The 27,572-nt window shown below is 38.1% G+C and overlaps 1 protein-coding gene across 1 annotated transcript in view; it reads right to left on the reverse strand.

The window, feature by feature from the left end:
* Positions 1-27,572, reverse strand: part of Naaladl2 (N-acetylated alpha-linked acidic dipeptidase like 2) — a 977,666-nt gene that overhangs the window by 40,668 nt on the left and 909,426 nt on the right. The window contains exons 12-13 of the mRNA XM_055626106.1: positions 24,477-24,570; positions 2,445-2,643 (exon numbers count right to left, since the gene is read on the reverse strand). Coding sequence (XP_055482081.1) covers positions 2,445-2,643; positions 24,477-24,570 — 293 coding nt within the window. The remainder of the gene's footprint in view (positions 1-2,444; positions 2,644-24,476; positions 24,571-27,572) is intronic.

A 27,572-nucleotide genomic window follows, 5' to 3' on the forward strand; every position in this document is an offset into this window, starting at 1 on the left:
TTGTTAATTTATTCAGTTTACATCCTGATCATAGACCCCTTCCTTCCTCTTCTTCTTCTGGTCTCGCCTTCCCTTCCCCCCACCCCGTCCTCATCCCCTAGTCATCAGAGAAGGGGAGCTCTCTTCCCTTACCAACTGACCCCAGAATATCAAGTCTCATCAGGACTTCCTGCATCCTCTTACTCTGTGGCCTAGCAAGGCCACCTTGCCTGGGGGAAGTGATCGAACAGCAGGCAACAGAGTTCATCAGAGAAGGCCCCTGCTCCCTGTACTAGGTGACCTACATAGAGACTGAGCTGCCCATCAGCTACATCAGAGCAAGGGGCCTGGGTCCTCTCATGGATGGTCCTTGTTTGTTGTGTGAGTCTCTGCAGGGCTCACTGGGCCCAGATTTGTTGGCACTGTTGGTCTTCTTGTGGAACTCTTGTACTCTCTGTGTCCCATAGATGTCCTCTGAAAAACTCCACCCAGCCGTGGATCAAAGCAGATCCTGAGACTCACAGCCAAACTTTGGGCTGAGCACAGGGAGTCTTATGGAAGAGTGTTGGATAGAAGGACTCAGAGAGGACAGAAGAAAGAGGTCTTACTAAATGGGTTCCCAAACATGATTTACCTTCTCTGATAAAGATATTTTTGATAAATATGTAAGTAATGTGGTTGGATTATCTTTAAGAAGTTATTTATACATTCTGTCTTTACATTTTATCTAATCACCTTGTTTTATCTTCTTTCTAATCCTGCACTAAACTACTATCAAGAAAAATGCTTTTTACTTGAAGTGCCTGCTAAATTTCATGGGCTTAGAAAATACATGGAACACATATTCTGCCTTCAAGTATCGTGAGAAATTATATAAACAGTATACAATATTTTCTACATCTTATGATCTAGACTTAAAATGTTAAAAGAAATAACATAAAAACTTAATCTGCATGTTAATTTCAGTTTAAAATTCATAAAGCTAAAGTATCAATTACCAAAAGCGGAAAAATGCTTTATGAAAAGTTTCCATCTGTTATCTCTTTTAATAGATTCAGAAATTAAGATGTGGGTTGATGAGGTCACTAAGTTTGCTGCCAAATATTGCTCAGATCTCATGCTCACTTAATAGTCAAGGCTTGTGCTCACAATCCTTTTTGTAATATGTGCAGAGATGGATCAGCTGGAGTAAAGGCTGTCACAGGTCGTCTTTGAGGACCAGCAATTTAAGAAACTCTTTCTCAAATGTAACTAAATTTTTCATACCTTTGTATTAATTATTGATTCCTTGCTTTAAATACTGATTTTACATAGTATATTGGTAAGTCTAGTCATGTACTCCAGAAGAATCAGATCCCATTACAGATAATTGTGAACTACCACTACATGGTTGCTGGGAATTGAACTCAGGACTGCTGAAAGAGCAGCTGGTGCCCTTAACCAGTGAGCCATGGCTCCAGCCCCAGCAAGTCTAGTCATGAAATGATACAGTAGATACAAGGAAGCTGGGGAGAAGTAAGGCAGTAGGTCAGTTCAGCCTAGAACTTTTGCATAAGGGGTCATAAATTTTGCACTTTACAAATATCATATACATATTCAGAAAATATATGGACATGCATACATAAGATATATGTACATATGAATGTACATATTAAATTGTCATCCTCATATACATTATATAAATAAGATTACACAGAAATGTATATTTTCTCTGCAGTAGAAGAACGAATCAATTATTTAAAATATTTAAAATATTCAAAATTGTTTAACTTCTATCTTCCCTTTATATTCTAAACAAGACCATATTCTACTTGTTTTAAGAACTGAGCCCTGGTCATACTGTTGTCTCTACAAAACCATCATGCTCATATTCTCTCCAACCAAACTGCCCTCCTCTCTTAGTTGTTTCAAGAGCCACTGAAATTTCACTATATCAGAATATTAGATGTAATTAATACTGCCATAAATTATTGCATATAGAACTAATATCAACATTCTAGACATGTTCTTATTTTAAAAAATGTCAGCCTGGCCCATCTCTTGGCACTCAAGAAAGCATATTTATCCTCATATAAGCTTTGAGGAAACTAGATTTTCCAGTGATGATATCATATTGGAATCAATATAATGCATGTTGTCATGTCATTTATTCCATAGTTATTCATTTGAGCTTTGCTTTGAATAATAATGATTATTTTATTTTTGTTTCTTAAAAATATATTACTTACATATACACATATGTTTGGGTCAAACCTATTACCTATATTTTTCTCTTTAATGCTTCTCCTATCCTCTCCCTCTTTCCCAGTCAATCATGTTTGCTCATTCTACTTGCACACACTCTGGTCCTGACTTTATCACTCTTCTTAAATATCCTAAGATAGAGCTTCTTTTATATAGTGTTAGAGTCTTTAACATATTCCGGAAGTGAGGGAAAGACGTAACTGTGAAGGTATATTTCCTACCTATAAAAACCTGGTGGCACCCGCTGCGTCAGGAAGCCCTTCTCCAGGTCTTGTAGGATGTCATTCAGCATTCGGACACGGCTGGGTGCTCTCTCCTTTGGGTCATTGGCAGGTCTCATCTCATCTGACTGGAAGAGTTCAGCACTCTCCCTCAGCTGTGATGCCATGGCAAGCAGGTGAGGGACAGCGGGCTCATCACCTGGCAAAGATAAATGAGCTCATCTAAGGAGAGATGTATCAAGGGAGCAAAGCAAACATTTCATCATTTTGACTCTAGTTTATAAATCAAGACAGAACCCTGATGACCAAATGGCATTCCATCAATAATTCTGTCAGTTGCCTCCCCAAACAAAGGTTTATATGCTTCAATTAAACTCTAATAACATCTTTTTTTTCTTCTAAACATACTGTTGACATTTGTATTTATAATCTTTTCCATTAAGTTCATGGCTACTCATGATAACAGAGGGTAAGTACCAATGGTGGGAATTATTGTATTACATACAGTATACTATATTAAGTTTCACACATTCTTACTTTATTTAATATTTACAAAATGTTATTAATTGCATCATTTAAAATTCATCAAACCTTTTTTATTTTATGGAAGGTGAAGACTTAATTGTGGCTCACAAATAAAGTCACAAGTCATCAAGCAAGTAATGAAGTTGAATTGGAACCTTGACATTTCTGGCTCAATAGTACAGACTCACCATAGTATACCTTCTCTTGAATAAAACATGTAAAAGATAAAGTCATGGTGGCCCTTGAATTAAAGAAAAATGTGAAGGATAAAGTCATGATGGTGCATGTCTGCTTTGACAGCATATATGAGGTGGAAGCAAAAGGACTCTGAACTCAAGATCATTCTTGGCTTCCAAGAGAGGAAGATCCAGCTAAGGCCATATCAGGGCCAGTCAAGGGAAATAAAAAATAGATAGATAAACAAATAAACAAGAAAAAAGAAAGAATAAAAATAAAAGATTGTCTCTTATAAAAAGATGTGTTATACGTGACTACATGCATTGGGACTCTATTTTCTTTAGTAGACCTTTTCACAGTGCATATTTGATATATACGACCCTGAGATTTCACTTTACACCCATCAAAATGGCTAAAATAAAAAACTCAAGTGACAACATATGCTGAAGAGGTTGTGGAGAAAGGGGAACCCTCCTCCATTGCTGGTGGGAATATAAACTGGTACAACCACTTTGGAAGTCAATCTGGCGCTGTCTCAGACAGTTAGGAACAGTGCTTCCTCAAGATCCAGCTATACCACACCTAGGCATATACCTCAAATTTGCTCAAGTATACAACAAGGACATTTGATTAACCATGTTTGTAGCAGCTTTATTTGTAATAGCCAGAACCTGGAAACAACCCAGATGTCCATCATCGGAGGAATGGACACAGAAATTGTGGTATTTTTACACAATGGAATACTACTCAGCAATCAAAAATGAGGAAATAATGAAATTTGCAGGCAAATATTGGGATCTAGAAAAAATCATTCTGAGTTAAGTAACCCAGAAGGAGAAAGACACACATGGTATATACTCACTTATATAGACCTATAAGATATGATAAACATAATGAAATCTATACACCTAAAGAAGATAAATAAGAAAGAGGACATGGAGTAAGATGATCCACCCTCACTTAGAAAGACAAATGGGATGTGCATTGGACATAGGGGAAAACAAGTAACAGGACAGAAGCCTACCGCAGAGGGCATCTGAAAGACTCTCCCTAGCAGTGTATCAAAGCAGATACTAAGACTCATAACCAAACCTTTGGCAGAGTGCAGGGAATCATATGAAAAAAGAGGGAGTTAATATGATGTGGAAAGGAAAGGAACTCCACAAGGACCAAACATATATGGGCACTTTTCTGAGACTGACACTCCACCAAAGACCATGTATGGATATAACCGCGAACCTCTGCTTGGATGTAGCCCATGGTAGGTCAGTAACCAATTGGTTTTCCCTAGTAAGGGGAACAGGGAGTATTTCTGACAGGAACTTAATGGCAGGCTCTTTGACCTCCCCACCCCACAAGGATAGAGCAGTCCTGCTAGGCCACAGAGGAGGACTTTGCAGCCAGTCCTGAAGATACCTGATAAACCAGGGTCAGATGAAAGGGGAGGAGGTCCTCCCCAATCAGCTGACTTGGAAAGGGTCAGGGAGGAGATGAGGGAGTGAGGAGGGTTTGGGAGGGAATGAGGGAGCAGGATACAGCTGGGATACAGAGTCAATAAAATGTAACTAATAAGAAAAATAAAAATAAATAAAAATGTAATTAATGTAAAAAAATAAAAATTTAATTTAAAAAAGTAAACAAAAAGATGTTATATACGTGACTACATGCCTTGGGACTCTATTTTCTTTAGTAGACCTTTTTCACAGTGCATATTTGATATATACGTTTGACTTTTCGGTGTACTAGAAACTGCACCATGTGCTGATAACTTTCTTTAGTTTGTTTCTAAACTGCAGCTCTCTGCTTCATTTTCCACTTGTTGCACAGCTCATCAGAACTCATTCTTATATTAATGGTGGTAGCAAAGCATCCACAGATCCATCGTTTGTGCAAGAGAAAAGCTGTGTCTAGTATTAAAGTGGACCCAGACTCTGCTGCAATGCTCTTTACCATCTGGTGTCTATGTGATAGTCGTACCATGCTTGGCCCTCTGAAACCTTAACTGTCATATAAAGGTGGTAGCATTACCTACTGCTAGCTTGCTATATATGTTGTAACATTACCTAGCATTTTCATGAGGATCAAACAACTAATGCATGTCAAGTACTTTCCTGCGGGTAAGCAGATGTGATTTGAAACCATGTTTGAATACATGTCTTTTAGAATCTTATAGGCAAAGAATTCTATGATCATAGTCTACATATTCCACCAGTGTAAACAGTCTTTTTGTAGGACAACAGATCCTGTTACTATTAGGAGACTCAAGACATCTAACTTCAAATAAATAGATAAACAAACAAACAAACAAACAAATAAAAGTCAAAATGGCAAGGCAGATTTTAGTGGGTTTATTCTATATTGTATGTTTATATGAGTGAGTATATACCATGCGTGTCTTTTTGCTTCTGGGACAACTCACTCAAGCAGATGCTGAGCCTGATGGCCAACTGATGGGCAGAGTGAATGGAATTTTATGTAAGAAGTGGGAAATAGTAAGAGCTGGAGGGGACGGGAACTCCACAAGGAGAGCAACAGAACAAGATAATTTGAACACAGGGAACTTCCCAGAGACTCATACTCCAACCAAGGACTATTCGTGGAGATGACCTGGAACCCCTGCACAGATGTAGCCCATGTCAGTTCAGTGTCCAAGTGGGTTACATAGTAATGGGAAGAGGGACTGCCTCTGACATAATCTGATTGGCCTGCTCTTTGATCACCTCTTTCTGAGGGGGGAGCAGTCTTACCAGGCCACAGTAGAGGACAATGCAGCCACTTTTGATGAGAACTGATAGACTAAGGTCAGAAAGAAGAGGAGAACCTCCCCTATCAGTGGACTTGGGGAGTGGCATGCATGCAGAAAGGGGAGGAAGGGTGGTATCGGGAGGGGAGGAGGGAGGGGCTTATGGGGGGATACAAAATGAATAAAGTGTAATTAATTAAAAAATTTAAAAAAATGGCAAGGCAGAGTTACTTCTGGTCACATGACCTCAGGAGCCTAAATTGATGTTGTGGGAGTTACAGAGTTAGGTCATAAAATACCACTTTCAGAAAAGTCCTCATGTGGGTCCCCTAGTATGGGAAGCAGTGGCTGTCTCTGGCATGGTATCTTCTGCATTTTTTTTTCAATCCCTTTCCCCAGCAGAAGAGGATGTGCTCAGTCCTGATGTGACTTGATGTGCCGAGATGGGTTGGTGGTTAGTTGGGGACTCCCCTTCTTTGAGGAATAAGAAAGGGAGGATAGAGAAAAGAGAGAGTGAGAGTGGGACCAGGAGAAGAAGAGGGAGGGAGCTCCAATTAGGATGTAAACTGTATAAAATAAATAAATAAAAAATAAATTTTCTACAACAAAAATAGGAAATTACTAACTGCTATCATGATCTTGAGAGTCTATTTGAATGTGTACGCTCAGTAATTACTAAATAAGCAAAGTAGATTCCATAAAGTATGTTTGTAGAATTCCAAAATGGTATAGCATCAAGTGAAAGAAATAATTCCACAAATCCTACTATTTTTTGTGTCTCTTTCTTTAATCAGATAGAATTGGAAAAAATAAGAGAGTGTAATAGGATTGAATATAATTAAATTATAAGCATGTGTAAAATGATCAAATAATAAATTTTTATTTAATGTATTTGAGTGTGCATAGCTCAGAAGACAATTTGTAGAAATCAGTTATTTCAAGACCTCCCCTACCAGTGGACTTGGGGAGGGGCATGAATGGAGAAGGAGGAGTAAGGGAGATATTGCGAGGGGAGGAGGGAGGGAACTACGGGGGGATACAAAGTAAATAAAGTGTAATTAATAAAAAAAAAATAAAAAAAGAAATCAGTTTTTTCCTTCCATATGTGAATCTTGGTGCAAGATGTAACTCAAATCATCAGGCTTGGCAACAAGTGCCTAAATTGGTTGAGCCATCACACCAGCCAAAAAGAAAAAAAAAAAAAATAGCAAGGAAAAATAATACAGGTATAATGCATTAATTCACTAAAAATTGTAAAGATTGTGTATTTACAGATGTAGTTAAAGACTGTACAGAAGTAAATTTTTGAGAGTTGTAGATAATTTTCAGGTAAATTGTTCACAAATGAGGATATGGTACATTCAACTGCAGGAGTCACATAATTTGGGGACGTTCTTTTTTCACTGTGCATTCTACACTGGTTAGGTTCTGTGTTTGATTTCATAGCAGATCATGAGGATGGAATTTTACGCCTTTTGAAAATTGAATCTCAAATAATTTATTAGGATTTTAGGATGACATGCCTCTTCTTAAATTGTAATGATTCCACCAAAGCTACCGCATAAAATACTCAGAATGTCTTTGCACAAAGAAGAAAGGAAACAGACAAGGCACATTTAGTTATCACTGAAATAGAAAGAGTGAGCAAAGAAAAAAATAAGCTTGACATCTCTGAGATTCTTCCACTTAAGAAAGAAAAATCTGTTCTGATCTAACATCCACTGCAGAAGTGAAGGAATTACTACAGAATCAAGTGAGACAAATGATGCTATTCCCTCTTATTTAGCTTTAAATGAATTTATCTTTTGTGTTACTGCAAATGCAGAGAACTGGCAGCTTTTGAACTAGTTAGTTCCAGAAAATCCCCAAGAGTGGTAATCTGCCTGACACACTGCAGAGATTATTTCCAGGGCCAGAGGTCACAGATCGAGAAGCAACTCAGCATGTAATACTCGCCCAATATTTTTGATGTATGAATTATGCTTCAAGGAATCCCAGCTGCCATTTCCCTCTCAATTGATTTGAGCTTGTTATTACCTTTCAATCAGACCCAGAATGAAATGCCTGTCTCCCTGAAACTTTCTGATCAGGGATGAAGTAATCTTTTATGGTTTTTGGATCTACATGAGAATGTTAGCTGTATTACAGAGAAACATTTGTCTACTTAGTTACGGTCATTTTCCTGGTACTCAAAGTTGCACCAGATGTGTCATTTAGTGAAGGAACCACCATGATACCTTATCTTATGATAGTCTTATCATAGAATCCAAACTGGTAACTTTTTTTCTCTATATGTCTGTGTCTCTTGTTTCTCTGTAGAAAGGAAACTTCTATAGGAAAATACAGTGTATTTGTGTCCATGTCTGTGGGTGCTAGTGAAATAGCTGTTTCAACATAATCATTTAGTAAAAGCAAAGAAACAGTGGTTGACTGTTGACTTATAAGAGAATGTCTTGTTTGTAATCTATTGCTGCATTACACAGTGGCTACAAAGTCAGTCTGGGATATGTTTGGTGTATAACCATCATTTAAAGAATGTTTCCTTTAATTTAAATAAGTTATAGCTGTAAAAAGAAACATAAAAAATTATCTTAATAATCAGTTAAGTAATATGAAGTTGAAAAAAAAATATTCCCTTTAGACCTCCTGAAAACACTGAATTTCACTCAAGGCCTAGAATGTCTGAGAATGCAAGAATGTTTGAGGCTGTTAGCAGCTCATGCTTAAAATATAATATCTACATTTGATGAAAAACTGTTACCTGGAAACAAGAGAATTCTTTGAGAGGGGGTTAAATTCTCTTAAAGTTTTATACTTGAGGTCTACAAACCAAGTATTCGATATCAATAAAGATAGCAGTTGTATCAACATAAATATTACTAATATGATCTTGAGTAAATTATTTCCTGACTGTCTTTCACCTCCCTTAAGGAAAATGGTCATTTCATTTTCTAAATGCACGAACCACTATAAATCAGTTGCTTTTATTGTGTACAAACTAAAATGCTACCTCCAACTCATTTTTGAAAGGAAGCGAGAAAAACAAGTGTATTACAATTCTCTGAGTATAATCTCCAAGTTGTTTTCTCTCCAAAACTTTCCAGATCCATGGCCCCCAGTGTCACAGGCCTCCTTATTCACACTTTAAGAAAATCTCAGTTCCATTCTGGGATGTCTGACTCTATAGCCATGTGGCCTCACCAAGCGCTAGCCTCACAAACCTCTGTGAGGAAAGGGAAGGATTTTTGTGGGGTAAAGAAATGCAATAGTTAACCTTTAAAAATGATTGTCACATCTTTGCTTCTGGTGAAAAGCCAACCATTAGTACATTTTTGGAACTCGGTAGAAAATACTGTTTTATTTTCTAGATGTTGAAAGTAGGCCTGATATAGTACATAATATTTAAGACTGTCTGCTAAAATGGTATATTTCAGACATTTAAAGCTCTACACTTCAAATGGAAAACATTTGAATTTTTCCTTTCATTTCAAAATAAAATTAATGGAGTTATAAAGGTCTTAAAAAGTAATTCTTCATGCATGGATGTGTCACTGCTAAAAATTATGTAAAGATACATGAGATTAATAATTTTATTAATGTGTGACTTAGTTTGAAGTGGGCATAATGATCATAAACATGCAGTTCCAATATTATGTAAAATCATTGCATGTAAAGGCACTGATGCCTTTTGTGGATCATGTAAAGAAGCCAAAAAAGAGAAATTTGAAGACATATACCTAAAACATTAGATCATGTCAAATGACGTGAAATTTCCAGCAATTTCTACATAGCGAATTACTTCAAAAAGCTTTCTGTTTTAAACAGCAATGTTGACTTGCCCTTACAACTCTGCTGTAGAAGACAGACTCTTCCCACTTAGGGACTCTGCTGCAAATCTAGACAATCAGCAACCTATGGCATCCTTCCCTAACTAGAGTGTGGCTCCTGAGGCAGTTCTATAGAGTGCACTGACAGGTGCAGAGACCTGGCAAATCTATCTGTCCAAGACAGACAACATCTTTTAAGTCAGTTTCAAATTTGATCTAACTCTGGCAGTTCATGCACATAGCTCTTGACTCTTGTCGTGCATAGTGCATTAGGGGAACTCAGCACAGTACAAAATAATCTTTGTATAGGGATCTCAGGAGTACCCAGTTCCTTCTCAGAGAGCTTATTACTCATGAAGGTTCTTTATGCTGGATCTTCCAAATACCTTCCCATAGTAGGTCTGAAGTTCCAAGTACCTGATACATTTCCTATGCACATAAGACATCAAATACAGTGCAGACACTGGCCACTGAGTTTCTACCTGTGATGACATGACAGCAGCTAGGTCTGCATTTGAGATACCCACCAGCCCAAGCTACTTTATAGCTTGAGGTCTTTGACAGGTATAAACCACTGTGTATTTATCTGCTTTCCAAACTCTGAAAAGTATAACGCTGTCCTAATTCAAAGACTGATTTTACTTTCTACCTTTGTGGCTTCTTGGGTGTCATAGTCCAAATAGTTTTAGATATTACCTTATTTGTACTTTTGTATGATTTTGTTCTATTTTGTGAACCTAGTTTAAAAAACCCATTCCATGTGCTTTTATATTGTGAGGAATTTGTACCAGTTGCACTCAAAAGCTACATTTTTTTTACATACAACAAGCACAGCAGTTTTTATTTATTAGCATTTCACAGAGCCTGCTGTTGTATGCATGAGCTTCTCACAGTTTTAAAGGTGCTAACAGTTGCACAGTCACAGCTTAGTCTTCACTGATGTATAGAAAAATACACACTAACTGACTTATGCTTGGTGCAATTCAGTGGTTAAAAGCAGAATAGGAAATTATTTGGAGGAAAATAATGCTACTTAATGTCAGCTTAGAAATATCTCATGGAGTCACTAAAGGGAAGGAAAGAAATTGTCGCCATGATGTCAGCCAAGGGAACAACAGCTCTTTATTATGTTACATCTTCTATCTCTCATGCTGTCTTCTTCAGTAGGAACCAAAATGTATCATCTCAGCTGGTTCCTTAAACACCTTAAACACCACTCAGGTAAAGAAAGATGTGTGGGAGCTTAAGTGAGTTATCTGAGCTATTACTCAGCCTTGACTTTACAGTGCATATAGAAACATAGAATACAATACCACGGGTAACTATGGCTAGACTGAACACACATAACATCTTGGCAAAGATGACAAAAGTGTCCTTGGAAAGGATTAGACACTGGCACTGTAATCTTGAGTGCAAAGCTCTCTTACAGTCCAGGTAACCAGGGCAGGCAGTCTTCATTCTGCAGTGTTATAGCAGTTCTGAGTTGCGAACATGTAGAGTGATCCGTATCCCCATCACTCCATGGACTGAGCTCTGACCCTAAGAGTTCATCGTGTGGTTCATGTTTCCAAAGCTATATGAACACGCTTTCCCCAGCACTGTGTGGAGTTAGGTTTCCCCTTGTGGAGATCTCAATGAGAACTATCCCAAGTTGATTCACTGCACTTAAACACCTGGTCTTGTTTGAGGTGCTGAAGCCTTTAGGAGATGGAGCCTTGCTTGCAAGAAGCATGCCACTGGGGATGAACTTTCAGAGTGTGTAGTCCAGCCCCACTTACAGTTTGTTTTCTCTGCTTTGGGCTTGCTGTTGAAGAGGTGATCTCTGAAATCTTGGCTCTGACTGCCTGTTGCCATGCCTCCCTGCCCCTCTCCTTATGTAACCTTAAGCAAAAAATAACACTTTCTTCTATAAGCTGCCTCAGTGATAATATTTTATCACAACAGAAAATAACCAATACATCTCCTAACATTACATGGAGTGAGCTCTGCCCTGATCCCTGCCTGCCTCATACAGAAAATGAAGCCGATCCCTTTCTGTATCTCACTGCTGCTGTCGACACTGTGCAATGATTGGGTGTATAGATCTCACTATTGGTAGCTTTGGAAGAAGGAGCTAATACTTTTGTTCTTTTTTTAATGTTTCTTTTTTTATATATTTTTTCTTTCTATTTTTAATTTTAATTAATTACACTTTATGCACTTTGTTTCTCTCCTGGCCCCCTCCCTCCTCCTGTCCCATTTTTGTTCTTTTAAACAGATATATTTATTTTGCAGGCATGAATATTTTGCTCACATATGTGTGTGTGTATCACATAAGTCCTAGGGGCTAATGAAGCCCAAAAGAGGATACCAGATTTCCTGGAGCTGGAGCTAAAAACAGTTTTGAGCTATCATGTGGGTTCTGCAAGCTGAACCTGGGCATTTTACAAGAGCTGCAAGTCGTACTCTTGGCCACTGAGATATCTTTTCTGCATCCACAACTTTCTGAAAAGAACTATATTTACATACTATCCATTCTTATCATTATCCACCTCAGGTAGAAATTTGAACCTGAATACTTACCAGTATATGCAAGTTTAATTATTCATTGGCTAACTCAAAAAAGAAAATTCAAAGTTTAAATAAAATTGCTAAACATAAGGGCAGGTCCTCATGTTCTATTACATGTGAAAGTAAGATCTTTGCTGGCAAACAAATCTGGGGCCTTAAGCAAGCATGTTAAGCAAACCTACAAAATAACAAAGGCAACCAAACGAACAAAATATTTTTAAAACACTCCATTGAATCAAAATGCATAGAGTAATAGGCTGGCATTTTTTTCTAACTTCATAGGCATGGAGTGTTAGATTAAAAATATATTCAGGGAAAATGTTAATACATTAGACCAATGTTATAATGAGAAAGTAAGGAAAAGAGTAAGCAAGCATTCCATTTTAGTTACTGCATTGTCAGCTCTGAGCAGCAGTTAACAACAGAGGGAGCTACCGGTCTGTTTCTCTTCCAGTACCATGTAGCTTTTATTACTATTGCTCGGATGGAGAAACCTCCAGAAGATCTGCTGTTGTACAGGATTGTTTTAGCAATTCTGTTTTTTTTTTTTTTTTGTTATATTTTGTTTTTTCATATGAAATTGAGAATTGTTCTTTCAAGATCTGTAAAGAACAGTGTTGGTAGTTTGATGGGATTTTCATTGAATCTGTAAATTGCTTTTGGCAGAATGGCCATTTTCACTATATTAATCCTACTGATCCATGAGCATGGGAGATCTTTCCATGTTCTGATAAATTTGAATCAAATAGAAGACCCAGAAATAGACCCACACACCTATGGATCCTTGATTTTTGACAAAGAAGCCAAAACCATACAATGGAAAAAAGGTGGCATTTTGAAGAAATGGTGCTGGTCCAACTGGATGTCTACATGTAGAAAAATGAAAATAGATCCATACTTATCACCCTGCACAAAACTAAAGTCCAAGTGGATCAAAGACCTCAACATAAAACCAGACACATTAAATCAGTCAGAAAAAAAAGTAGGAAAGACCCTAGAACTAATTGGCACAGAAGACAACTTCCTGAACAGAACACCAACAGCACAGGCTCTAAGAGCAACAATCAATAAATGGGACCTCATGAAACTGAAAACCTTCTGTAAAGCAAAGGACACCGTCATCAGAACAAAATGACAGACTGAGAAGAGATCTTCAACAACCCTTTATCTTTTTTTTTTAAATCTTTTATTTTTTTTATTAATTACACCTAAAAGCTGTACATCTAAACAAACTAAGCAAAAGAGAGGACCCTAACTAAAATGTTCAATCCCCACCTGAAAGGCAAAGAGGATGGACATCAGAAGAAAAAGAAAATAGGAAACAACCTTGGAACCTGCTACAGAGGGCCTCTGAAAGCCAGAAGAAAACAGGAAACAACCTTGAAACCTGCCACAGAGGGCCTCTGAAAGCCTCTGCAGTATAGACTGTCAAAGCAGATGCTGAGCCTGATGGCCAACTGATGGGCAGAGTGAATGGAATTTTATGTAAGAAGTGGGAAATAGTAAGAGCTGGAGGGAACGGGAACTCCACAAGCAGAGCAACAGAACAAGATATTTTGAACACAGGGAACTTCCCAGAGACTCATACTCCAACCAAGGACTATTTGTGGAGATGACCTGGAACCCCTGCACAGGTGTAGCCCATGGCAGTTCAGTGTCCAAGTGGGTTACATAGTAATGGGAAGAGGGACTGCCTCTGACATAATCTGATTGGCCTGCTCGTTGATCACTTCCCCCTGAGGGGGGAGCAGCCTTACCAGGCCACAGTAGAGGACAATGCAGCCACTTTTGATGAGAACTGATAGACTAAGATCAGAAAGAAGGAGAGGAGGAACTCCCCTATCAGTGGACTTGGGGAGTGGCATGCATGCAGAAAGGGGAGGGAGGGTGGGATCGGCAGGGGAGGAGGGAGGGGCTCATGGGGGGATACAAAATGAATAAAGTGTAACCCTTTATCTTATAGAGGCATAATATCCAGTATATATAAAGAACTGAAGAAGTTAAACACCAATAAACCAAGTAATCCAATTAAAAAATGGGGTAGAAAGCTAAACAGAGAATTCTCAACAGAGGATTTTTGAATGGCAGAGAAACACTTAAAGAAATGCTCAACATCCTTAGTCATCAGGAAAATGTAAGTAAAAATGACCCTGAGAATTCACCTTACACCCATCAGAATGGCTAAGATAAAAACCTCAAGTGACAACACATTCTGGAGAGGATGTAGAGAAAGAGGAACCCTCCTTCATTGCTGGTGGGAATGTTAACTTGTACAACTACTTTGGAAATCAATCTGGGGCTTTCTCAGACAATTAGAAAAAGTGCTACGTCAAGATCCAGCTATACCACTCTGAGGCATATACCCAAAAGATACCCCACCATTCTATAAGAACATTTGCTCAACCATGTTCATAGCAGCTCTGTTCATAATAGCCAGAGTCTGGAAACAACCTAGATTTCACCCAGGGGAGGAATGAATAGAGAAAGTGTGGTACATTTCCACAATGGAATACTACTCAGAAATTAAAAACAAGTAAATAATGAAATTTGTAGGCAAATAGTGGGAACTAGAAAAGGTCATCCTGAGTGAGGTAACCCAGAAGCAGAAAGACACAAATGATATATACTCACTTCTAAGTGAATATTAGCCCTACATTATAGGATAAACATACCAAATTCTATAGCCAGGGGAAGATGTTTAATCCTCATTCAGAAAGGCAAATAGGATAGACATCAGAAGTAGAAGACAAGGAAAAGAACAGGAGTCTTCCACAGACGACCTTTGAAAGACTACGCAACAAGGTATCATAGAAGATATTGAGACTCAGAGCCAAACCTTGGCCAGAGTTCCCAAGTCCTTATGGAAGAAGAGGAAGATAGAAAGACCTGTGAGAGGACAGGAACTCCACAAGGAGAACAACATAGCCAAAATACCTGGGCCCAGGGTGTCCTACAGAGACTGATACTCCAACTAAGGACCATGCATGGAGAGGACCTAGACCCCCTGTTCAAAGAAAGCCCATTGGCTGCTCAGTTTCCAAGTGGGTACCCTAGTAAGGGGTACAGGGGCTGTCTCTGACTTGGATTCAGTGGCAGGCTCTCTGGTCACCTCTCCCTGCAGGGTGCAGCCTTGCCAGGCCACAGAGGAAGATGATGCAGCCAGTTCTGATGACACCTGATAAGATAGGGTTAGATGTAAGAGGAGGACTTCCTCCCCTATCAGGAAACTAGGGAAAGGGTATAGAAACTAGGGAGAAGTGGGAGGGTAGGTGGGACTGGAAGGAGACAAGGGAGCAGGCTGTAGTGGGGATACAAGTAAGTAAATTGTAATAAATAAATATATAAATAAAATTAAATTAAAAAAATAACAACAGAAGGAGCACACACTTGAATAAGGCCTTGAGGAAGGAAAAGACCATGACAAATGAAGTTGAGTGACGAGCACCAAAATGTGCATCAAGCGATAAGCAAAATAAAAGTATAATTCCAAGGAATATGAAAAGATCCATGAACATAGGATAACAATTATCAGAGGAGCATTATTTCAAAAACCAGCAAGCAAACAAACAAACAGAACCAATGAATTAAAAAAAAAATGAAACCATCGGAAAGAGAACTCTATCTTGACAGGCCAACACCATCAGTGTAACTTTTGTTTCTGATGAGATTCTTTTAGTGGACCCCTTCTTTCAAGTATTTCATTGGAATGGGCATTGCTTATCAATAAGTTGACTATACTCTTTGCATAGTTATATAATAAGAATTAATATGTAAATAGTGAGGATTAAGGCTAAATCTGTTTTTAGAAATGTACGTGAAAAGATGACCAATATTTTCTCAACTGTTTCGGTTGACCGAGCAAGACTAGAGGAATACGCTCTGAAGTACTTAGCACATAAATAGTGCATTTTCAGACACTCCTGTTCTGAGCAGACTGCTGGAGATCTAGCATAAGCCAAAATGCCCATGGAAAGAAAGTAAAATTCGTTTTGGAATCATTGGAATTGAGACTACCGAGGACTTCAAGGAGGGTTCACAGAACTAGGTAGGCAATGCATGGATGGCTCCCCATGTATCTGCCACCCCAGAGCTGGGGCTGGTGGTAATTAAAACCAAGATGGAGACAGATGGTCTGAGAACAAGAATCATGCCATTTTTTTGGCACAGAACTTAATTTTGCAAATTGGGACATTCATTTTATATTACTGACAAAAAAAAAAAAAAAATTAAACACATTAGATGGGTCTCCATTGCTTGTGACGTTTAAAAATTGAAACTACAAATATACCAGGACTCTAAATCCTGGTCCCACTGCACCTTCAACCTTGAAAATTTTCACCCATCTCCTTCCCAAATGCAGTAAATGACATCAACACACAATCAAAGCTAACAAAAACTACAACAACAAAAGTCTCGTCAAATCAGCATTGTCAGTTATACAAATGACATGGGGGAAAGATGCCAACAGTGTTTAAATTTAGTGAGATAATCCAAAGGTGGTAATAAGCCACAGAGCTCAAAATTATATTTCCTGCTAAGTCTGGCTTGCACTAAATAAATGTGTACCTAGCCAGATCAAATGGGAATTACTTCTGCCTATTTGGTCTCATGTGATTTTTATAATAACTTTAAATTATTAACATTCAGGCTTCTAACAAAGAAAAATCGTAAGCATCACAACTCTGTACTCATTATTGTAAAGTGCTGCTTTATACGTTAAGTATGGTAAAACTGAGAAACAATGACTGAATGAGATTATTAGTAATTTGTTCTCTCATCAGTTTGCAGGTTCTTAAGCATAAACCTACTCTAAGACTTTTCTTTCTTTGAGGCCTATCTCAGCTGCCACAATCAAGTGCCATCTCCTTTTTAAAATTTTTCATTTATTTTTTACAGTTTATTCATTTTATATTCCTACTGTAGCCCTGTCCCTCATGTCCTCCCAGTCCTGCCCTCACTCCCTTATTCCCCTATCCCTTTCCCCTAGCCCAGTGAAAGTGGGAGTTCTCATCTACCATCTGACCATAGCTTATCAAGTCTCATCGGGACTGCCTGATTCTGCTTCCTTGATAGCCTGATAATGCCACATGGCCAGGGGGAAGTAATGAAAGAGCAGGCAAGTTGATGACAGTGGCAGCCCCTACTCCCCTTACTTGGGTACCCACAGGAGCTTCCTATCAGCTACATCTGAGCAGGGGGTCTAGGTCCTCTGAACACACGGTCTTTGGTTGGTATATCAGTCTCTTCAGGACAACCTTGGCTGAGATATTTTACCTTTGTTGGTCTCCTTGTGGAGCTCCTGTCTCCTCTGGGTCTTTCTATCCCACCCTTCTTTCTGCTGGAAGTTTGGCTGTGAGTCTCTGCATTTGCTTCAAACCCATGTGAGTGGAGCCTTTCAAGCCAACAGAACCAAAAAAAAAAAAAAAAAATGGGCCCAGGGTTCTTTGAAGAGACTGACACTCCAGCCAAGGACCATAGAGGAGAGCTTTGCAGCCAGTCCTGAAGATACCTGATAAAACAGGATCAGATGAATGGGGAGGAGGTCCCCCCTATCAGTGGACTTGGCAAGGGGCACGGTGGAGAGGAGGGAGGGAGGAAGGGACTGGGAGGGAATGAGGGATCGGGACACGGCTGGGGTACAGAGTTAATAAAATGTAACTGATAAGAAAAAAATAAAATATATAAAAAAAAAGAAAAAAAAAAGAAACCTTTCTCAGATGTAGCCCATGGCAGCTCAGTCTCCAAAAGTGGTCCCTAGTATGGGGAACAGGGATTGTCTCTGACATGAATTCAGTGGCTGGCTCATTGATCACCTCCACTTGAGGGGGATACAGCCTTACCAGGCCACAAAGGAAGACAAGCAGCCAGTCCTGATGAGACCTGATAAGCTAGGGTCAGATAGAAGGGGAAGAGGACCTCCCCTATCAGTGGACTGCGGGAGGGGCATAGAAGTACCATCTCCTTTTAGGAGAATGTTTTAGACTGATCTTTCTTTATCAAAAGTACATCTACGGGATCTGGTGGAAATGTCTCAGTCATTACAGCATTTGCTTTGTAAACATGAGGAACTGAGTTCAGTCCCTAGCACTCACATGAAATGCTAGATGTGGTGGCACAGACTTGGAGTTCCCCTGTTGTGGAGCCAAAGGCACACAGATCCCTGGACTCAGTGGTCATCTGTCTTAGCCTACTTGCTCAGTCCTAGGCTACCAAGAGACCTTGTCTTAAAGACACATGGATAGCGCCTGAGGAACAAAAGAAAAGCAGCAAACCTTGTCTTTCTGGTCTCTACGCATGCGTGCACATGTGTCCCTGTACCTACATGTTCACACACTCACACACACACACACACACACACACCCATTAAAACACACAAAAGCACCTCTGACGTGTATCATTTACCTTATCAGCCACTATTTCCACTCCAACTTTAAATGCAATAAATAGATAGGTAATATTCAGTTTCTATTTTGTCTCTGTCATTGATCAAATATTATGAGCCAAGGTCACTCAGTCAAAATGCACTTTCAGGAAAGATGCAGTAAATCTACTCAAACAAATTATTCACTGGTAAATGATCCTTATTTCCGGTAGTTGTGGGAATCAGTGGAGAATGGGTGGCTGTAACCGTAACTAGTGTCATAAATAAACAAGATGGCCAGTTTTCAAGAGGTAAAAATTACAGTGCTGGAAACGCAATTGAGTTTCAGGGACCTTCGTACTCATACTGCTCAAAGTGAAGAGAAACAGTATTTATAGTTCAGCCTTGAAGGTCACTCCTTTTTTTTTTTTTTTTCTTCTTCACTATAATTTAGAACTTGAGACTAATCACTGCTGGCTGTCATAACAAAATAAGAAAATATATCAACAGTTTAAGCGAGTATTAAGCAGTGGAAATATATGTTTCATTTAACATGCTACAAAAATTGTTTAGGCCAGGGAAGTGTATAGTGTTGTTGACAAAATCAGTTACTGTCTTAGCTGTTGACCTCATGCTCATATTTATACATTAGCATCTTGAAATAATCTTGAAAATGCAGCTATCACCAGTATAATAGAAATTGAATGGGTTTGTGTAAGTTCATAAGCAATTAATATTTCATCATTTTAATTTAGGATAACTAAAATACAAAAATTAAAAAAAAACCTATATTGAAGGCTACAAGCTGCAGCTCTTTGAACAAATATTTAAACACAAGACTTTGTGAAAGGACTTTTAAGCTTATTTTTTGTTACATTTTTTACTTTGATTGAGATTGTAAGATAGATAACTGAAATCTGACCTCATACTTTCTAATTATAGGAACACCCAAGGAGTTTCACATGAGACCTAAAACAATGGAAATCACCGTGATTTTTCAAATTATTCACCTGAAGCAGAGGCAGCCTAACAAAACAGCAGGAAGCCAGGCACTCCTGGCTGAGCCCACACAAAACCTAGGATCTCATGGAAGCTTCTGTATAGAAACAGCAGGGTCTAACCTCAAGTGGAAAGAAATCCCACAGAATAACCAGGGTTTCACCTCTTAGCTGTGTTTCTCCTTACTGTTATAGCGTGCTCCTGAATAGAATTGTCAGAGAGGGCTACTAAACTAGCCTACATGTAGTGTGTTCAAGTTTTACACATTTATTTATTTTGTGTGTGTAAATGTATGGTCACTGTTTCGCAATGGTCCACGTTGCGAAATCAGAAGACAACTGTGAAAGTCGTTTTTCTTGTTCTACTATGTGAGTATTGTGTTGGTTTGAATGTATCAATAATAATCCCAGAGTGCCCAAAATGTGTCATTTAACCAAGGGCAAGGGCAGATTTCCATTATTCCTGTGTCTTCTATCATTCCTATCTATCTGTTGTAGCAGACTGAATCTGTGCCTTCCTAAATGCTGTCTTGTGAATCTTTTTTCTCCAAGCTCCGTCTGTATGTCTCTAACACTGAGCTTTGTTCTCATTTATTGAACAGAACAAAAGATTCCACATGAGTAAGAAATAAAGGGTGCTGTACACAGTTTTACAAGAAATTAAGTCACCGATGCCAACTGACCACAAATGACCCAGAAAACAGGGTACTACAAAAATTGTGTATCAAATGATATCCATATGTTGTGTCCAACATTTATGGCAGTTGTTCACTTATTAAGGACATTTTTCCTATGAACTTTTTCACAGACACACACACATTGCTCTTTGGGTTTGGGTAGGGAAGAGCATATAATTTAAGATTTCAGCTATGTAAAACTTGTAAAAGTTGATTATATGGAAAATCTAAAGCAAGTAATATTGGTTGTTACATTGTTCTCTTAAAGGTAGGTTAAAGAACTTGAGTACACAGTACTCAGTAGGATGGCATTCTCAATTCTAAAGTGACCTCAAAGTATTTTATTAGCTTTGACTGTAAGATCCAGCAAAAGTTCTAGTCCCTTTGAATAGAAGAGATGATTTCCTAATAATGCATAGCCATGCGATCTAAATGAACAGCAGTATGGAGCTCAGGACCTCAGCTTCATTTCTTACTGAGCCATCTCACTGACCTTCAGATTGATTTATTTGCATGACACTGCCCTAATTCCATTGCTTCTCTCCCTGCTTAGGAATTGATTCTTTCATCTCTTATGTCCTGTGGATGATTAGGCCTAGGAGAGTAATATGAGAAATGTCTAAGAAACTTCCCACTCTCTGAACAAATAATGACTTCTTCTGAGTTAATTTTTGTCAAGTTTCGGCAACCTAATTCTTAGTTGCTGAAGTACAAGAATAAAGTTCTCTGTGGTCTTCTTCACGCTTAGTCCTGAAGAGACCTGCAATAGAATTGTCTGACGTATAGCTCAGAGCAGTGATAAGCCTTTTTCTTGCTATCTTCCCCATACTTGTTTTCTCCTATTTCCAATGTCCCCAGAAGCAAAGAAAGTCCTTATTGCTGGCTACTTCACTGAATCTCCATTACAGAAGGCTCTTATGAATATGTGATTTATGAAATAAATGTGGTTGCCTCACATTTTCTCTAAGAGACCAATCATCAACTTGTGCTAGGTTAAGGGGAAATAATTGTTCTTAACCATACCTATATCTCCATCTGAAGGTATAAAATTGCATACTTATGCTGAATTATAATACTAGCTATATATTTATTAAATCACACATTTCTTCTGATAGCTCAACACTGTCTAAGAAGTTGTCACATTTCACAGCTCTCCCATCTCGTATTGTCCTTACACAGTTACATTATTCTTTATGAATAAAGAGACTTGAGAAGAGCTTACATGACCACATTTACCATGTTCCATGTTCTATCTCTTTCTTTGTACTTTAGGGATAAATTTCTCTACTCTCACTTCAGTCTGGAACTCTTTATGTTCGAGTGTTGTGATCCTAACACCCAGAAGAATTCATTACTCTATCTGGTCTGGTCTTTAAAAAATGACTAGGTTATCAGTCTGAAATCTTCAAGTATGAGACATGTACCCCTTTAAAAGAGGCCCAGAAACCTCTCATGCACATTCCGCTTTGGGAAGTTAGAGAAAAACGCCAGCATCTGGGCACAGGATGCAGGTACTGGATGTGCTGGACCTATCTTAAGCTACTCAGCCCTAGGCACCATGAATAAGTCCTTGTGGTTTGTCTACTCTGCAGCTTTTGTTACTATATCCCAAATATACCAACACCCATCTTAACATTGCAAAGTACTCAAACTAAATGTATCACCTTCACAAGAAAATCAGGCTAGTAATTAATTCTCTCTTTCTTTTGTAAACAAATGTTGCTTCCTCAGAAGACCACTTCATCAAAACAAAAATATCCCAACCTTCCTTACTCTATTTACCACATGTCATTGGTGGTTCCTAAATGTCCGTCCTTTAAAAAACAAAACAAAACAAACAAACAAACAAACAAAAACGAAATGCATACCCCATTGCTCTAAAACTGCTTTTGTTGAGATCATATTGACATCCAAATTGTTTCATCCAATAATGAATGCCTGCTCTTCAGTTTTCTTGAGGTTTGAGCAACACGAGACAAAATTTGCTTTCTCTTCCCTGCCCTCTCCCTCTAGAATTTTGAGATAAGCATCATATATATATATATATATATATATATATATATGTATATATACAACCTTTAAGGCTGTTTTGAACTCCTAAGGCTATATCGAGGGCACTGAAGGGCAAAACTGGTTCACTGGCAATTTGTAAAATTACTTCTCCTGAGAGCTGAAATGAAAGAAAAAAAATAATTTCTAGTGTTCAGTAATTAATATAGTCATTTATTTATTTTTTGGTTATTCCATATGCTATTATGAATCCAGAGTAATAATAAAAGGAAGAAAAATTAACTTTAAAATATAAATATATATATATTTTAAAGTTAATTTTTCTTCCATATATATATATATATATATATATATATATATATATATATTCAGTGAAGTTTTAACTTAGTTAACATATCATTTTAGAAGGCCCTGTGGAATCCAAGGGCATTTATGAAAAACAGTTTCTAACATATTACTTCTCTTGGGAAAAAGATGGGACTTATGTTGAAAGGGGTCTTTGACTTCCTACCAAAATTAATTAATAATATCATTCTAACTATGACTAATAGGTCCTTTTAAGCCCCGAAGTACCCTATATTATGAAAATGTTACTTATAATAATAATGCACTGTACCTACTTGAAAACATTTTAAAATAAACTCAGATGTTTAAAAAAAATAAAAACCAAACAGCACTTAAAATTGTTTTGTTAGCACTTCTGTTTTTACTTGCTTAATTTCTTCAACCTTTTAAAAATGTAATTCTACTTTTCCTTCTTGCAGATACATTGATCATAGAAAAATATGACTCTGAAAGAACCTTGTTTATAATTCTGTTATACACTTCTGGTGTTTTCAAGTATACTACTTGAGATTCCTTTTCACGCATTGTAGTGACTTTACAGATGGACAAGGATTTGCATAATGTAAAGGCCTCATCTTTTGTCCTCTGAAGTTTAAAGTACTATCCACCATACCAACAGAATTTAATAAAAGACAAATTTGGATGCTAAGAAAAAGCAAAAGAACCTTAGAACAAACAAAAACAGATTTAAAACAAAATTCTTGGAGAAAATTATTATTCAGAAAACTATTGATTTTTCTGTACCTGCTTTATGCTTATTTTGTAAGAGGCTATATTTTGAAAGAGGTTACGCCCAGTTTCTAAGCCACAAGTAGTGTAGAAATAGTAAATATGAGCTGGTAACAGAGTGGCACCAGTAGCCTTAGCAACCTTGGAGTGACAGAGGCCTGTTGGAAGTATGGAAGAAGAACACTACATACATAGTAAACAAGTAGGTTACAAACAAAAGCTGCTGCCAACAATGTTGTTTGTTTCCATCCAATATAGTAACAAACAAAATAAACAAATAATAAATGAACAAACTTGGATAAGTCTCTAAAGAATAATAAGTTCTAATTTAAAACATACATTTAATTTCAAGTTATTGGAAATCTTTGCTCGGGAGCTCGATCTGTTGTCAGAGAATATTTTTAAGAACTGTACGTAAACTACTGTATTTCTTTTCAATTGCGTGGTTTCTATCACGGAGTCATTGACAATTTGATAGCAGGATGTGTCACTCAGAAAAAAGGATGCCAACTCTACTCACAGTATCCCCTTTGTGTTTAGTTAACTAAGACAAGCAAGAACTTAATTGAAAGGTGGGGTCTGAATGCTGCAGTTATGTTTATGTATGAGAGACTGAAAACAAGCTATGGAATTGAACCCCTTGTTGCTGCACTGCTGCCTTCGAACGTAGCCAGGAATGTAGACCTCACCCCATAGGAATCAGTCCCAAGGGAGAAACTTAGGAGTCTACCTTGTGCAGAATGAATGAGTTAGATACAGTCGTGGTGGAAAGTTGGATTCCTGAACTACTAACTCACAGTGAATCTGTAAATAGTAATGAGAACTGTGAATTGAGATTCACTTTTCTGTGATGGAAGCAGTCAGACCCGTCCAGCTCTGACACCTGCCTTCTGCCACACACATTTGCTTAACTTCTGTCTGCAAGGTGGCTGAACCATCTTTCAACTGTTCTCATTTTTCTCCTTAAAGGAACATAGACAGCGTGGCTAAAACTTTTAGGACACTCGATACTCTATCTAGTCCTTGTTGAAAGTATTTGAAAACATTTTCTACTTATTAAAATTACAACAATTAAAAGAAAAAAAATTACCTTTAAGGCTGTTTTGAACTCCTAAGGCTATATCGAGGGCACTGAAGGGCAAAACTGGTTCACTGGCAATTTGTAAAATTACTTCTCCTGAGAGCTGAAATGAAAGAAAAAAATAATTTCTAGCATTCAATAATTAATATAGTCATTTATTTTTTTTGGTTATTCCACATGCTATTATGAATCCAGACTAATAATAAAAGGAAGAAAAATTAACTTTAAAAAATATTTTTCTTTACCTTTCTCATGTCATGATAGTATAAGAACACAATGCTTCACTTTTTTTCTTTGAGCTAAAACATCAAGAAGTTGGTTTAAAATAATTATTTTTATTTAGAAATGGTCAAACATTATAGAAAAATAATTAATGCACCAACCTTTGGTAACTAAACTAAGAAAACAACAGACACAGTTAAACATCAATGTATTTCACTTAATGTACAATCCATCTGATAAGTTTTAATCCCTTAGGTATGTCTTTCTTAATGTTTAACTTTATTCCTAATCATTCTGAAATTTATCAAAACCAATGCTATTTATACACCTTATTTTGAATTAAAAAAATAAAATTTTAAATGTCTCCCCCAAGTTCATATTGGAATTTTCTTGCATGTATACATACCCTTCATGTTTTCAATCAATTTTGTTACATATGCTACAACTGAGTGATTGTGTGCTCGGTACACTCTGCTAGTACCCTCACACAACTATCACAGGACCCCCAGGACACCGGTAAATACCACTACTACATCTCCTTCACCCTCATATATGATACTAAATGTTTCCCAGGGCTGCTCAAACATCCCTATGTCTTTTAAGAGCCTGAATCCAAGCATGGAGGGAAACGAGACTTGTGTTGGCACTATAAAAGCACTGCAGATAGTGTGTAAAAAGTACACAAGAAAATCAGACTATTAACTTGAGTCAGTATAGAAACCATCAGAGATACAACATACCAGGTAAACCTGATTTTAGATAACCAGATCTATATATTCAAGAAGCATTGTATCCTTTATAATTTAAAAGCTGTATTTCCCTATTGTTCACACAGTTCATTTCATGGTAAGAATGCAATTCAATCTGGTCTGTCCAGGCTTGGAAAAATATGTTTCTGAGAAATAAAGGAGAAAGATTCTGTTATTTCTTTGAGGCATTTCACTCCCAAACATAGCAACGCATTTTCCCCCAGTGGCCAAGATATCTTTGTGGAGTTTGATCCCAGGCACATCTGTTTCAAAGCCCACGGGGAGCTGCCTGCCTGATCATACTGTGCTTTAGGAACAGAGGACTGCCCGCAGCAGCTTGATAGATGCCCCTTCTATTCCACCTACCCTGTCCACACCACACAGTGAACGAACACCAATATTTGGAAATAAGTTATTTTTTAAAAGAAAAATTTAAGGGATGTTAGGAAGTCTGAAGGTTCCTTTTTTTTTTTTTTCCAATTTACACTGGATAATGGAAACTACAGAACAGACATGTTTTGTTGATGCTCCTGGTATCTGCAAGGCACGCTTTACAAAAGATTCAAATGAAAGGGAGGAGAGGGAGGGGAGGGGTGAGTCTACACTGCCGGAGAACATGGTTTTGTTCTGTTTTTAAAAGAGTTCATTTGGCAGCACCAACAACAGAAATGCATGCCAGTTATCCCGCTACTTCTCTGGAAAAGAACCTGGCAACAGGAAGTGGGACTGTGAAGGCACCTGGGCCCATGACAAATGTGAAACCAGCTTCCTTTAGCAGTTTCACAGGCAAGAGGGAGAGTTGTGTGCCCTGTGCCATGTAATTGAACGTAAGCTATACTACAGTTACTTATAGTCCTGGACAGCTTTCCTCAAACAGAAGAACACAGATTTCCCTGATGCTCATGTGAGGCTCTTTTTCCTATTGTGCCTATCATACTTTGTTATAAGGCCACCCCTAAACACTGGCAGCTGGCCATTCTTATGACTGAAATATCCAACACTGAGAAAGCATTATTTAAAATAATGGTAAGAGCTAAAATACCAAAATTTATCAAAATTTTTCCAGAACTTCTGGAATCAGATGCTGCTCAGAAGTTTTTGAACCACATCATTCTTACCACAGCTCAGCAGAGCAGGTGCCACTATTTTTTGTGTCACAGATAATGAAACCAAATCCCAGAAGGTTTAGGTAGGTTTCTCACATCACGGTTCAGAGCTGGATTTGAAGTCAATGCTATTTTGTTGTTGTATCTTTCCAGATCCTCAACTCCTAGACAGTGTAATATCTAGAGCCCCACAAGCTATAGTCTGTCATTCAGTGCATGTGTGCATATAGGAAAATAAACCTACACCTCACCTAATAATGTGAAGGGGATAGTGGGAGGTAATTAGGTTATGTTGCTGAGGGTTTCCCCAATTAAAAAGATGCATCACTGAAAAGAAGATGTTGAAGCTCACTTATTCGTGGGTCTTCTCAGCAGAAGCTCACTGCCTGCCATGTTATCACCAAGAGTGGAGGCCTTCACCTGAAATGGGTCCCTTGCTATTCAATGCGGCAGCTTTCAAAGCCATGAGCTGAATAAACCTCTGCTGTTTTTAAGTTTCCCAGACTGTGGTAGTCTGTTAGCACAATAAAATATATTTAGACACTGTAGATGCCTAGAGCATCAGCAGAGCACAATGTGAGATTCAACAGAATAACTAGGCACAGTGATACTTGTCAGAGAGTGGGGTTCTCTTCCAAGAACCTGCACAGTGGTTCACAACCAACTGAAACTCTAGTTCCAGGGGATCTGAAACTAACCGTGCTCTCCTCTGCACTCATGTCATATACCCTCACCACCCCACCCAGGCACACACATATTCCCATAACTAAAAATAAAAACATAACTAAGTACATGTTCTAATCTGCTTCCATGACCACAAAAAGAGTCAGGTCATCTTACTTACTATGCAAACATGATGATCTCAACTGATTTCAGTTCCCAGATCCCAAGATGGAAACAGAGAAATGACTTCCAAGGGTTGGACTCTGTCCTCCACATGCATATCATAGCGCACAAGGTATACACACACACACACACACACACACACACACACACACACACACACACACACACCATCCCCCCCCACA

Source organism: Psammomys obesus, unplaced genomic scaffold (assembly GCF_907164565.1).
Source record: "Psammomys obesus unplaced genomic scaffold, mPsaObe1.curated_primary_1811, whole genome shotgun sequence".
Lineage (NCBI taxonomy): Eukaryota > Metazoa > Chordata > Mammalia > Rodentia > Muridae > Psammomys > Psammomys obesus.